Source organism: Prenolepis imparis, unplaced genomic scaffold (genome assembly GCF_030444845.1).
Source record: "Prenolepis imparis isolate NDT839.2.m4 unplaced genomic scaffold, iyPreImpa1.0 SCAF_9, whole genome shotgun sequence".
NCBI classification, from domain to species: Eukaryota; Metazoa; Arthropoda; class Insecta; order Hymenoptera; family Formicidae; genus Prenolepis; species Prenolepis imparis.
In genome coordinates, this window is record NW_028141167.1 from 2280713 (window position 1) to 2295022 (window position 14310).

General features: G+C 32.9%; 3 protein-coding genes across 9 annotated transcripts; 1 reads left to right on the forward strand and 2 right to left on the reverse strand.

Annotated features, from left to right (window-relative positions):
* Positions 1 to 2109: 2109 nt before the first annotated feature.
* Art3 (arginine methyltransferase 3) lies at positions 2110 to 6238 on the reverse strand. 4 transcript variants are annotated; one of them, XM_083046241.1, is made up of 9 exons: positions 5901 to 6238; positions 5648 to 5701; positions 5375 to 5474; positions 5106 to 5284; positions 4879 to 5037; positions 4505 to 4692; positions 4078 to 4304; positions 3608 to 3967; positions 2110 to 3507 (listed from the first exon to the last, which is right to left on the reverse strand). In XM_083046241.1, the coding sequence occupies exons 1-9, from the start codon at positions 5952 to 5954 to the stop codon at positions 3398 to 3400; spliced, it is 1431 nt and encodes a 476-aa protein (XP_082902367.1). In that variant the 5' UTR covers positions 5955 to 6238; the 3' UTR covers positions 2110 to 3397. The 4 variants fall into 4 exon arrangements, with proteins under 4 accessions (XP_082902367.1, XP_082902368.1, XP_082902365.1 ...); XM_083046242.1 differs by having other exon boundaries at positions 5942 to 6236; XM_083046239.1 differs by having other exon boundaries at positions 5375 to 5701; positions 5942 to 6238.
* Positions 6239 to 6469: 231 nt separating this feature from the next.
* Positions 6470 to 9978, reverse strand: Dnapol-eta (DNA polymerase eta). Of its 2 annotated transcripts, XM_083046237.1 has the most exons (8): positions 9641 to 9978; positions 9271 to 9405; positions 8945 to 9153; positions 8711 to 8877; positions 8398 to 8621; positions 8185 to 8308; positions 7196 to 8089; positions 6470 to 7054 (listed from the first exon to the last, which is right to left on the reverse strand). In XM_083046237.1, the coding sequence occupies exons 1-8, from the start codon at positions 9775 to 9777 to the stop codon at positions 6644 to 6646; spliced, it is 2301 nt and encodes a 766-aa protein (XP_082902363.1). In that variant the 5' UTR covers positions 9778 to 9978; the 3' UTR covers positions 6470 to 6643. The 2 variants fall into 2 exon arrangements, with proteins under 2 accessions (XP_082902363.1, XP_082902362.1); XM_083046236.1 differs by having other exon boundaries at positions 6472 to 8089; positions 9641 to 9977.
* A 259-nt stretch (positions 9979 to 10237) lies between these two features.
* Positions 10238 to 12119, forward strand: Nc2alpha (negative cofactor 2 alpha). Of its 3 annotated transcripts, none has more exons than XM_083046484.1 (5): positions 10238 to 10549; positions 10804 to 10876; positions 11001 to 11094; positions 11361 to 11561; positions 11633 to 12119. In XM_083046484.1, exons 2-5 carry the CDS (start codon positions 10822 to 10824, stop codon positions 11910 to 11912), a joined length of 630 nt encoding a protein of 209 aa, XP_082902610.1. In that variant the 5' UTR covers positions 10238 to 10549; positions 10804 to 10821; the 3' UTR covers positions 11913 to 12119. The 3 variants fall into 3 exon arrangements, with proteins under 3 accessions (XP_082902610.1, XP_082902608.1, XP_082902609.1); XM_083046482.1 differs by having other exon boundaries at positions 10238 to 10571; positions 11633 to 12118; XM_083046483.1 differs by having other exon boundaries at positions 10238 to 10571; positions 11376 to 11561; positions 11633 to 12114.
* Positions 12120 to 14310: the final 2191 nt, after the last annotated feature.

A 14310-nucleotide genomic window follows, 5' to 3' on the forward strand; every position in this document is an offset into this window, starting at 1 on the left:
GTTCACACATCATTTTCGTCAGAAACGTGTTGTTGCACGGATAATGCATCAGTATCCCCATACTCATCCGTTTTTCACGTGCGTCTAGCGTGTATGAAAAGCATTTTACACGCTATTTGGAAGATTTCTCTATAAAATAATAAAATAAAACAGAGTAGTATAAATATACATAAAAAGCAAAAATATAAATGAAACCAAAAGATGAAGCATCGGCTTAGGCTTAATAATAATGCTGCTATTAGACCTAAGTTTATATACAATAATCTATAATTTACTTATTTAACAGATTATATATTTGATATATAATATCTCAATTTTTTAAAGTAGAAAATAATGTAGAGAGCTACGGTTAATTTGAAAGAGAGAGAAAGATCAGATATAATATGAGACAGTAGGTGGAACGAATTATAGTCTTAAATACTATAATAATAAAATATTGTAGTAATAAAAAAAAATAATCTAAGTTATAATATAGAAAAAAGTAATTTGAAACTTTGTGGCATGATACATGAGATAAGAGAAATAGCGAGTGGAAGATGTAGAATAGACGTAGAGTTCGAGTAAAATTCACAGTTAAAATAAAGACCATCCGGTAGATAGAATGAGAGTATAAAAACGAAGAACATTATAAATTAAATAGCACAAATAAAGAATAAATATCATTGATATAAAAGAGTACAGCATATTACTATTTTAATTTTTATAACATATTATTTTAAAATATAATTAGCAAATTAATGCTTTAATCAGCTGATTCCTGTCAAAAATATTAATAAAGCGTTAATTTGCTAATGCTAATCAAATTTAAAAATAATAATAGGTTATAAAATTTAAAATATTAATATGTTGTAAATAATATGTTATGCCTTATCTGCAATTAAAATTTTTTTACACAAATCAGCTGATAACTGTTAAAAATATTAATCCAGTTTAAAGCATTATAACATATTATTTAAAGCATATTATTATTTTAATTTTTATACCATTTTTATTTAAAAATTTAATTAACAAATTAACACCTTATTAATATTTTTTGCCAGAAATCAAATGATTAAAAAGTTAACTTGCTTTCTTAAATTTTGCTTTTTAAACTTTCTTAAATTTTTCTTAATTTTCGCGAAAAACGGTTAAACTTTGAATTCAAAAATTAAGGCCTGTGTAAGTCGTAGAACATTCGCTCAGGGCTCATTTTGTAGGTCTTGAAGAGACCTTTAAAACGCGCCTAAGACGAATGTTCTACGACCTACACAGGCCTTAATTTTTGAATTCAAAGTTTAAACGTTTTTCGCGAAAATTAAGGCCTGTGTAGGTCGTAGAACATTCGTCTTAGGCGCGTTTTAAAAGTCTCTTCAAGACCTACAAAATGAGCCCTGAGCGAATGTTCTACGACTTACACAGACCTTAATTTTTGAATTCAAAGTTTAATTTTTTTTTAAACGTTTTCTAGCAAATTTTCGTTTTAATATTTTTTGACAGAAATCAGCTGATTAAAGCCTTAATTTCCTAATTAAATTTTAATATAATTTGTTATAAATAATAATTTGTTATAAATAAAATAATATGTTGTATTATAATTCTTTAAACTCGATTAATATTTTGACAGTTATCAGCTGATAATTTAATTAGCAAATTAACTCTTTAATAAGCTATTTTTCAAAAAAATTTTATTCGAGTTTAAATAAACGTTATATTATTTTTTTTTTAAATATTTTTTTTTAATATAGAATTGAAGAATGTGTGCGTAGCGCGCTTATGTGTTGTTCTAGTCATAGTAAAAAACGGAGTATTCATTATTTGCAGAGATTTAACATAATTATTTGAAAACTTAATAAAAGTTATGAATTTATGGTTTTTTTATTTTATCTTAACTGAACTCTATATAATAAATTTGGAAGCCTTTAATATTTCATATTGAATATTGAATAATTTCATAAATGTTTTATTTAAATGCTAATATTGTTGACATTTTGTGCTCTAAAAGTGTTTAAATGAGACGTGAGATAAAATGCTACATATTTTATCCATAAGAAATGATATATTAATAAATTTTACATATCTAGAAAAAAATAAAATTAGAGTATAACACATACGTAAATGATTTAGATAAGCTTTTAAGATTCTAAAGTTTTTATTTCAATTTGCGTACATTTCAAAAGAGCATCGATTATATAATTATTTGATAATTACATGCGGATTAAAATTCGCTATTTCATCAAATCGTGTATTTATGCAATAGCTGTATGTATACGTATATACGAGACAAGGTAGGCCTTATTTGTCACACACAATATACACACATACACACACACAGTGTCACACAACCCCCCTCGTATATAAATAACTGCGAAAAATGTCACCAGGATAAAAGGTTCTCTCGATAAACATTCTATAGCTAATTTTTTCATATCACAGAGTCATATAATTAATTGTTTGATTGCAATTTTAATTCGGTAGCAAGCACGATCTCTATTATTCTCGATAATTCGGTCCTTGTACATACGTATCACATACATGCAAGAAGAATGTGTGGCAGGAGAGTTTGCATAATATTAATATATCGGACGATTGAAATATATCTACCAATATTATTTCGTCAAAGAGATATTAATAAAACTTTATTGCGGAGAAAAATTAGCAGCAACAAGAGAACTTTGAAGAAATTCATATGGATCGTAAAATACTCTTTAGAACGATTTAGTTAGTAAAAATTGAACTTGGGCGAACACACTATATATCGTTGTCTGTATACTAAGCTCTGTGGATTTTTTTTTGTTTTGTTTTATATGCTCTTACACAGTAAATATTTAACTATAAGATTGAAACTATCATTCATGCAAAAATTCTCAAAATTGAGTTTATAAGAGAAAGAGAGAGAAAGAGAGAGAATATATGTATATATAATACTAATTTATAGAGATATAAATCGCTACCATTAAAAAGGCACAAATGTAAATAGCTACTAGATCAATTATTATATTTTAACTCGCATCCGCAAATTATTTAAGAAAAACTGCCGTATTCTACATCTCTCTTGCAGTGAAAGAAAAATGTACACACACACACTCACACTCACACGAACGTTTATATATATGCAACAGCATATATTCATGCTTTCAGCATAAAAATTAGAATCAAAATTTTAAAATGCATATATGCGAAAATTACTTCCTCTGTTTGAGCATCTAAATAAAGATTTATAGATAGAATATATAGAATATAAGATAGATAAGAAATTTCAAACTATATGGAAAGAAATAAAAAGTTTAATTACGCATCTTTTGCGTAATGATATCTAATGTCGGAATTTGATAGCTGGACCCTATTCTCAAGTTTGGCACATACGGCTATTTGTTCGCGCGTATATTTTTGAAGAGAAAACAAGTATTCATTTCAATACTTAATCTAGATAATATGTCTGAGTGAAATTTTTTATATGAATAGTAATGGTTAAACCTCGGATATCTTTACGGTGTCTTTGGCAAATCAGTGTGCCAGTTAAAACCTCATCTACAACCAAAAGGAATATAATTAATATGAATAAATATAAGAGAGAAAACTGTGATATATTAGTCGTAAAAATTAATTGTAAATAATGCATGTAATTTACCTTCGGTTATACTAATAGGCTCGCTTAAGGAAAATACCGTCTGTTTCCAATGTGTCGGTATAGAATGAGGGCCTGTACTGAAATGTACCGGGTTCTCGAGATCGAAGAAAATGTCAAAATAGCCTATTATCGCGGTTAACGATCCCGTCTTTTTTACATTCAACGTGAAGGGGGACGAGAAATTGACGCAGTCCGTAGTGACTTTGTACAAGTCGAAGGCCTGGATCTCGGCGGTATTCGTTATCAGATTATCGGCATTACAAATCTCTATACTTGGTTCACGCACCACCTGTGCTTTCATGCAGCTCATTTTAAAGCCATACACGTTCGACCAATAATCAACCAGATCGATATATCTCTCTGTGTGAAATAATAATAATAATATATATATATATATATATATATATATATAAAATAGCTTTTTAAATAATATTGAATTTATAATTTATTATAATTAATATAACACATACTTGTGTCACCGCTTCCTACAATACTAATTGTGCATCTGTTTGGAAGAATTACTCCATCAGGTGTCAGATAATGTTCCCTAGCATAAATTATTGTATCCAGCATTCCTTCAAACAAGAGAAAATATCCCATCCACTCGGATATTATTGCATCCACTTTATCTACCCCTATATTAATATCCTCTAGACGACCCTTCTTTAAAGTAATTATATCATTGAGATTGTTTTCCCTAAAATTAATCAATTTTATTATATAATATACTCTCTTTCTCTCTCTCTCTCTCTCTCTCTCTCTCTCTCTCTATATATATATATATATATATATATATATATATATATGATCTAATTTTAAATAGAAACTGATTTTTTATAATCTTATATTTACAAAAAAAATTTACTCATATGTAGATATATGAAATATAAATTGTACCTTACTATATCCATAGCTTGATATATCACATCAGACTGATCGACACTGATAACCTTACGACAACCAGACTTTGCTGCAAACATTGATAGGATACCGGTACCGCAACCAACATCCAGCATTACACAGTTATGAAATCTGTTGGAGTTTGTTAGTAGTGCATCGCGATAGCTTTCTGTTCGCACTTTGTCCTGAAAAAAATATTTCTTAGTATCCTATTTTTGAAAAAAAAATTAATATTTCTTTAACTAGAGATAAAACTCTTCAATTTTTTATATCTTGTAATCTTACAAATATTTATATAATCAAGTTAACAATCAGTATTATAAATTAAAAATTCTCATTAAACTGATTTGGCTGATAGAATTGAAACTTACTGTTAACATTTCATGATGTATAGCAAAGTGACTGTATGTACTGAAATAGCCTTCATCAACATTGGGGTTGTGAGCATTGACTAAAGTATTCTTTTCCTTTCCATCTAAATCATCACCTAGTATTAACTTCTGAGCTTTCTCTTTCATCTCTTCCATTTGCTATAAAAAATAATTTTTCTTAAATTGCAATACATATGAAAAAATGTCTGATGATTATATATCTATACCTGCTTGACTAGGAAACATATTGTCTCACTTTCCTTCAGCTGAGATTTGAGCGATCTTATAGTTCTTTTCATATCCTCATATTGTGTTTCTGGTAAAGTAACACTATTATTAGTTTGGTGTATATATTTTGCTTCCTTTTCTTCACTTACATCCTTGGTGTTGATGAGATCTTCAACATCTTTATTAGAATATAATATTTTACAAGTCAGTGTGTAATTTATGTAATATCGTCAATAGAAAAATTGCTCTATAAGTTCTTTATACTTGCCGTACATTAACCATGGGTCGTCCTCCACAACTGGACGTAAATTTTCGTCTTTGTCCCAAGCTTCTATACTCAGTGTACTCAATTGTTCAGGTATAATCTCCTTATAGCGAATAAAATTGATTAACTTGATATATGAATAAGTATCGTGAATGTGATTCCTTATAAAATCGCAGAAGTTAAACTTGTGAATAGTTTCAGTGTGATGCAGTGCAGAGGGAAATCCACTAATGGTTTCCGTACAAAATAAACACGGAATATCATGCTGATCCTCACCAATTTCCTCCCAATCATCTCCACTGTCACTGTCACTTGACATGTCATTATATCCTAGAAAAGGAGAAAATGAAGAGAATATTTGCAGAAATTCATCAGAAAATATGCGCATCTCACAACAATATAAACACATCTTTCACACAAAATAGATATTTCAAGATCAGATTTTCCAAAAAAATAATATATTATTCGTATTTTGCAAATGGATTTCTTCACTTGCCGATTACAAATTAAACGTGCTACAGTTTCTTACCACTTCGTGTTTATTACACGCGACTTTCATTAATGTTTTACCTAATTTCGCCATGATAAACTTCACTTCTTTTGTAATAAGTTAACCGTAAAATCGGTTTGGAGCAGTTAGGAAAGGCCTTACGCGAGGTTTCACGCGAGTCAAGAGCACGTGTCAAGCAATGATGCGTGTCAATGACTGATACAAGATACAAGATACAAGCCGTCTCTTCCCTAGTCTAGTGTAGAGTTGTAGAGTTCGCACTATTACACGCGTTATTACGACAGTACCGAGCGAGTCAATGAAAACCAATAAACGACGTGAACGAGTATATGAATGGACTCTAATATATGAATTACTTTATATATTTAAACAAAATTATATTAGTAATTTAAAATTTGTAAAATCCTGAACTTTTTAAAATAATATTTGCGACCATACTTTCATGTTACACTTCAAATCGAATGAAATAGAATTATAAAAATCCGAGATATATCAGAATCGAAGATAAAATAAAGCATGTAATTTATTACAGCCTTTTAATTAAAATATGATTTATTTAAAACATTTTCATGTAAGAGAGTTAATATTATGTACTGATGATTATAAAAATCTATTTCAAATACTTTTTATAAAAGCTCAAACATATTTTTAGCTTCTAATACATATACAATATACAAAATATATACATATTACATATTTTCTTCTTTCTCTTATAATATTTTTCAATGATCTATACACATTAGGCACATAACATATTACTATTACGAGAGAAATGTAGTTATCGGTGCAGTTTCGTGATTATCGCTCGATGTTGGACGTTTCACAGAAGTAACGACTTCGGCGTCCCCGAGTTTCCTTTTCACGCCCATCTCGCTCGACGCAGGTTTGTTGATCTCGCGATACAAATTTTGCGCGACGTGAAAGTCCACGTGTTCGCAAAACTTCGTTATGGGTATCATTTGATCGCACTCGGCGCATCGTTCCAGAGGCACGTCGTGCTCGCTCGAATCAGTTTTGATTAAAAAATTGTACAAAGGATTGCTTCTCTTGCCACTCTTGCCGGCGATTTTGAACTTGCTAGGTCTTCCTCTCTTCGCCTTGGGCAAATCTTTAACCACCTTGACGTTCTCTTGCTTCTTGTCTCGCGATTCCGTATACAATCTTGCTTCTTCCTGCAAATCAGGCGGCAACAGTGACAGAATATCGGGATCTATATCGTCCAAATTTGGAAATATCTCTCGTAATCGTATCGAGGGATCTTGCGCAAAAGTTCCTTCGTTGTTCATTGTAAATTCTTCATGATTGTTACTTACATGAGTATACACGCGACTCGTGGAAGGTTTTTCGTGAGCGTCCTCTTGTATGCACAAATTAGAATTGCAATTGTTCTGGTTATTTGCATCTGTTTCATCCGTGCTAGATTGTTCCCCGTATTCTACTTCTTCCACATCGATATTCTCGTCGATATTATCAGAACATTCCTTTTTCTCAGTCTTATATATATTCATAAAGAACGAATCTTGAAAATCGTTGTTATTTATTATCATTTTCGACAAACGTTTATTTTTAGACTCGGCCTTTTCGCGCTCGTTGCAGACTTGAATCAACTTGACAACCCTTTTCGATATAGGCGAATCCTCCGCGCTCATATTTAACGAATTATTAAGGATTCTCTTACTTGTTTTAATAATCGGTTTGCTAATTGTTGCGACTGATTCTTTAGTCATAGACTCTATGATTGTTTGTTTCTCTTCCATTTTTAACACTGAATCTTCTTTATTGACGATAGTAGATGGCTTTTCTTCTTTTATTTCTAAATTAGATGAATTTATCATATCTCTAGGCGAATTTATAATATCCGATTTATCAGAATCTGTCTTGTTACTTTTTTTATCTTTCGATTTATCATTTTTAAAAAATTTTAGAAAGCTACCACTCTCTTTCGACGGTACGAATTTACTAGCAGAGAAACCCATAAACGCCACTGGACATCGTGTTGACTTAGTGATAACTTCCACACCTTGACTTGCTACTTTTTCCGGTTTATACGAGTTCAAAGCGAGCGAACGTGTTTGCGAGACGATATTTTTGTTCTGATAGTAATGATAAAAGATAGTGAGTAGCGTCGCGCGTCGCTGATTCTCTTCAAAATCTTGTTCAAGCCGTTCGCAAACTTCCGCAGCCAGATCTCCAGCCCAGTGTTTTAACTATATATAAAATATATTATATTTAAAATATAAGCATTATCTTTTTTCGACATTTTTCATTAATATTAGAATTTATATTTAACAATATCTCATACCACTTCTAATGAGGTAATAGCTTGCTTTCCAGGGAACTTTTTACATGCAGCAATAGACTTCGACAATAATCTGTTAGTGACAGGTTCGTCGTCTATACCTCGGGCAATATTATATAGCCAAGAACTGGAGAATTACAATTACAAATTGTCAGAAATGGCAAATTATTAATTATAATCGAGTCTTGTTTATAAAAGTCTGAAGTTTTGGCTTACCCTGTTTTTTCATCAAATCGTTTTTGTAATTGTTCCAAAGAATATTGCAATAAATCTCCCATAACATTACAACCAAGAGATTCGACCACAATATCGCCAAATTTTCCACCAAGATTTCGAACCTTTTTTAGTGGTAGTGTGGAGTAAAGACTTGGAACAGCTGTCTTAGGCAAAATTGTTTGGCAATTCGGCTTGTGTAATCCACATGCTAATTTTGCTAATATCTATTAATGGCATTTCAGTCAGTTAATATGTAAGTTAAAAATGATGTATGATATATAAAGTACAGAGAATATGGTGAGAATATTCATACCTTATTCTGCGCAATTCCAGCAGAACATCTAAATCCAGTTTCTTTATATATGCTAGTCCTTATTTCTTCTATTATTATACCAGCTACAGCGAGTTTCTGAGCTTGAGTATCATGCAGTTCTTTAAAAGAGTCCAGTACCCAGGTCTGTAGTCCTTGAGATCTCTGCTCTAAATACATTTGCTTGAGATATATTTCAATTCAGAGTCAGGACAGTATAATTTTCTTTTTCATTACCTTCATCATTTTTATTAATTTCGGAATATCCTACAATATATGTATTTGCAAGATATGATATTAGTTCCTTTGGAGTAATATTAGTTGTAATTAATCTTTTATCAACAATATCTGTAATATCAAGATATGCCTCGTCGACACTTGCACGTTCTATCACATTACAGTGTTTTTTTATAACTTCAATAACCGAGCGACCAGCTTTCCTATACCTGTATGGATAATACAAATTTTTAAACGCTTAATATGTCAAATGTTGAATTATATGATGTAAAGAAATAATTAGCATATTATACTCATAGAAATTAATTACAATAGCAAACTACTACCTTGATGTATCTGCTTTTCCACGAAGACATGGCACACTGGCTAAAATTATGTCCGGACATTTTTCTTTAGCTTCCTTTCCTCTCATGTGCCTGGTTACTCCAAAACTTCGCGCCTGATAATTGACAGCTATTATGCTGCAACCAACCAAATGTATATGTTTCAATGAAATTATGATAAATATTTAAATTAAGTCAGATTAATTCCGGAGCAAATATATTTTTGAAAAATAAAGGATTAACGAGATAAATTTCCTTTGTTAATTGAGATGGAAGTTTATTTTTATTTTTATCGTAAAACATAAAGAATGAATGAAGTCTACGACTTCACGTGAAACATATTTAAGTGATTAAATAATAATATTTCTCTTACCCGCCCATTTCCCATTGATTATACTGAATGACAGCGAGCGGTTTTCCTTCGTATTGTGGTTGCAGCTTCGTCTCAACCTGACAGAAGAAGCAATCCATGTCGATCAGGACGACGATTCTATTAGCCGAATTTGCCATTTTTCTATAATATATTTAAATTCTTTTATAAAACCTAATATGTCGATTAATAATTATAAAACATTTTTCTAAGGTCAACTGATGCGAGTAATCATTAATATCGTTCGCGGCTCCATTTTTTGTGACAGGTTACAGCTGTGATCATCTTGCAATATATTTGGCGGGATCGAATTACATATGATTTCATCCATGGATTGAAAACGCATAGATGGAACAATTCAATCGGACAATTTTCATACGCGTGCGCAAACTGTAGTGTCAAAATTTAGAGCGCGTGTCGATGTGCGCGCGCGGCGCGTTCGACTTTACGCGGCGTCGGAATTCGGTGCGCGGAGTGGGGGGGAGTGGTGGGGGCTGGGTGATGGCGCGCGCATCCCCCCACCACCCAGCCCCCACTCCGCGCACCAAATTCCGACGCGGCGTGACCGCGTGACGCAGGCAGCGCCATTCGAAGGTTGAAGGTTGAAGGTTGAAGTCGATTCAAAAGTCGAACGCGCCGCGCACATCGACACGCACTCTCATATATTATATTATATATTCTATGGTTGCGCGATCTGAAATTGGCAACACTAGCCTAGAGACGATATATACGAGAAACTCCTTTTCGTGAGAGAGAGAACTTTTGTTTTTCGTTGCTCCCGTTTGTTTACGCGATTCGCGCCGAGTCGCGTGCGTAAAACGTGCGTGCCGTCCCGCGTAATCTCGTCCTGTCCGTGAAACCCGATCCGTCCCGCGCGTCTGGAAAGAACAGCATGCCCAGCAAAAAGAAAAAGTATAACGCACGCTTTCCAGCGGTAAGCGAATATGTAACTGCGCGGAACGCTCGACGCTCGACTTTGTTAAGCAGTCTCGATGAGAGATCAGAATAATTTGTCAATCTTAAATTTACTCGTCGGTGACGCGACGTTGGACGCGCGCGACGATTGATCATTGGCGGGGTGAAATTTTTCGATCCCGAGCACGCGATATTCCGCGTTACGCATCTCGAGTTGACATAACCTAACGTCGCGTGATGTCTGTTGTCAGGGTCGTATCAAGAAGATTATGCAGACGGACGAGGAGGTCGGGAAGGTCGCCCAGGCGGTGCCGATCATAATCTATATCCTTTCTTGATGTCTCTCGCGAGCGCAGATTTATAGTACAGACTTAGTACAGACAATTGTTTGTGATACGTATAGTAGGTTGCATCTTCTACGCTTATGTGCTTCCTTAACAGAGCTTACCTAGAACCCTAGAATTATTTGTACACTCGTTGTTAACGAAGACCATGCAGATCACGAGTGCCAAAAATGCTAAGACCCTAAGTCCATCTCACATGTGAGTAAACAATTGTGTTTGGGTATAAAGCAGGTTCGTCCAAATTCATCTTACATTTACATCGCTGTAAATCCTAATGATCATTCTGTATGAATGCAATCGTGCATTTGTTTATGTCTCTCTGTAGGATCATTCTAGAGTACTTTGGCACACAATTGTTTTCTCTTTTCTTCTCTGTATCTCGAGAAAACAATGTGTTTTGTTTGCAAATAGATATTTGGACAGACCTGATATAAAGGAATCTCCTTCGACAAAATATTTCCTAGTTTATCTCCTTGCAGGAAACAGTGCATCTTATCAGAGAGCCGATTCGACTTTTTGAAGGATCTAGTGAAGTCTCTGCCTGATGTATCAGGACCTGATGATGAGGTACCTACATCACCAGAAACTCCTACACCGTTGCAAATGAATCTACCAAACACAGCCACTGCGTGTCCTACTATAACGCAGCATCCTGATCCATTAGAGTGAGTTTGAGTATATGTAATGCGGCCCTCTCAAAATTTCACATATATAATAGCGATTCATATTTCTGCAGATATCAAAAGCAACTGGGATTGCCAATTAGCGTCGAGTCAAGTCCGAATCATAAGAGTACGAGAGACAACGGATCGACCGCAGTCTCAAGTAATTTAAATCCCGCTAACCAAAGGGCAGTAGGAGCGCATTCACAGGTTCCAGAATTCCAAATATCTGTACCTGCGTCCTTTCAAATTAGTCAACCAAATTTTTATACAGAGGTTAATCCAAGCGCGAGTAATCAGCCGACATCGAATTTTGCTCACACTGCCAATATCGACGAAGATTACGACACTTAATAATCTCTTCATGAAATTTAGGAAGTTAAAAGTTATCTTGTTGGATACACACGATTAACTGAAGACGATAAAAATGATTTTGCGTAAACAGAAATATCTTTCATCTCAATTGCTCATTTGTTAAATTAGCATTGCCTAATATTTTCAGATTGAAGCAACTCCTTATTTGCTCATGTTTATTTTTGTACTGGGTGTTTTAAAACTGTATAAAATACTTATTATTATTTAAAATTTAAAATATCTTGTTTTTTTTATTTATTTTTATTAACAGATTTATTTATACAAAATAAAAATTATAAATTGTTGCAAATGAATAGTGTTTCTCGGATGTCGATAAACGACTATATTAAACTGTATTTTATTTTAACGACGGTCTTTTGCCCTGTACACAGTTATATAAAATATCATCAAAATCATCAAATTTAGTTCTTTCTATTTACTGAAATAACATTCAGAATTTATCATAATGGTCTACACTATTTTAAAGGCAACTGTAATAATCTGAAAGAAAATGTTATAGAAAAAAGTTTATCTCTGTTTCAAACTATAATTTAAAATAAACAGTTAAAATTTTTTTTCCATAGAAAATTTACCTTGGATTTTTTATATAGAATCGTGTAATTTTCTTTCATAATATTCAGACAAATTCAATTTGGTAATATTTTTATTTGGAAACAAAAAAAGATTTAACTTATGTAAATAATTATATAAACAAATAATAAAGGTAATCTTGAACTTTTTACAGAAAAGAAAATTTTTTTTAGAATAAATTATATTTTGAAACAATTTTATCTATAAAATTGGGTTTATAATTGTTTATAATTTGTCTATAATTTTGTTTATAATTTTTTTTTTTATTATACACATACATAAACACATTATATCCATACATATACAAGGTGTCCCATAATTCGCGAACCACCCGTCAGTTGCAGGTAGAGCATGTTGAACTGAATAGAAAAGTCCTCTACCATTTTGCGATTTTCGCAATAATTAATGAGAAATAAATTAAAAGAAGATCAGCCAATTCGCGGGGAGAAAAGACAGCCCAGTTTCATATCGTTACTAAGCATGCGGCGAAAAGAAACAGTATAATGTTACACGGTTGCTAAGCGCACGATGAAGCGGGGAGGAGCGCTTTACAAAAGACAGTAACTCCATACGAGTAGCGCTAACTCTGGACCCCCGAATGGGCTGTCTCTTCTCGCTGCACGCTTATCATCGCTCGAATTGGCTGATTTTCTTTAATTTATTTCTCATTAATTATTGAGAAAATCGCAAAATGGTAGAGGACTTTTTTACTCAGTTTAACCTACTCTACCTGCAACTGACGGGTGGTTCGCGAATTATGGGACATCCTGTATATGTCTCTAAAATCGTGCAGCCTCAAAGTGATAATAGGTACCTTATACAGGGTGTCCCATAATTCGCGAACCACCCGTCAGTTGCAGGTAGAGCATGTTGAACTGAATAGAAAAGTCCTCTACCATTTTGCGATTTTCGCAATAATTAATGAAAAATAAATTAAAGAAGATCAGCCAATTCGCGTGACGACGACGAGAAAAGACAGCCCAGTTTCACATCGTTACTAAGCATGCGGCGAAAAGAAACAGTATAATGTTACACAGTTGCTAGGCGCGCGATGAAGCGGGGAGGAGCGCTTTACAAAAGACAGTAACTACATACGAGTAGCGCTAACTCTGGACCCCCGAGTGGGCTGTCTCTTCTCGCTGCACGCTTATCATCGCTCGAATTGGCTGATTTTCTTTAATTTATTTCTCATTAATTATTGAGAAAATCGCAAAATGGTAGAGGACTTTTTGACTCAGTTTAACCTACTCTACCTACAACTGACGGGTGGTTCACGAATTATGGGACACCCTGTATATGTAGGTTGTATATAATACACATAAATATTAAAATGTAATATCATAAGCTGGGCGATTTGACTGACAGCGTTATCATCGCGTTGTGGTGCATGTGTTCACAAACACGTGTAATCATTGTATCTAATTTTTAAATTATTTCCTTCAACGTTATCGTTTATAGCAATTAAATCATAAAGTACATTCTTTTCAGGTGAAATATAAGCAAAAGAAAGTGCAGAATTAATTCTGCAAGCACTCTTGCATTTGATATATGATATATGATTTATTTATATACACGTATACTTTCTCAATATGTAAAATGCAGTTGTTTTTTTTTGTTTCTTTTTTTTATATTTTATGACTTTAACTTACGAGAAGCGGATAATGTAAAAAGATTGTCTCTTTATGATATAAATAGTAATTATATCTATATATATATATATATATTTTAAATAGAAAATAGAAAAAAGATCTTTGCCGCTTTTCTCAAATTATATACGTATAATGACGGTATATATGTATATATGTGT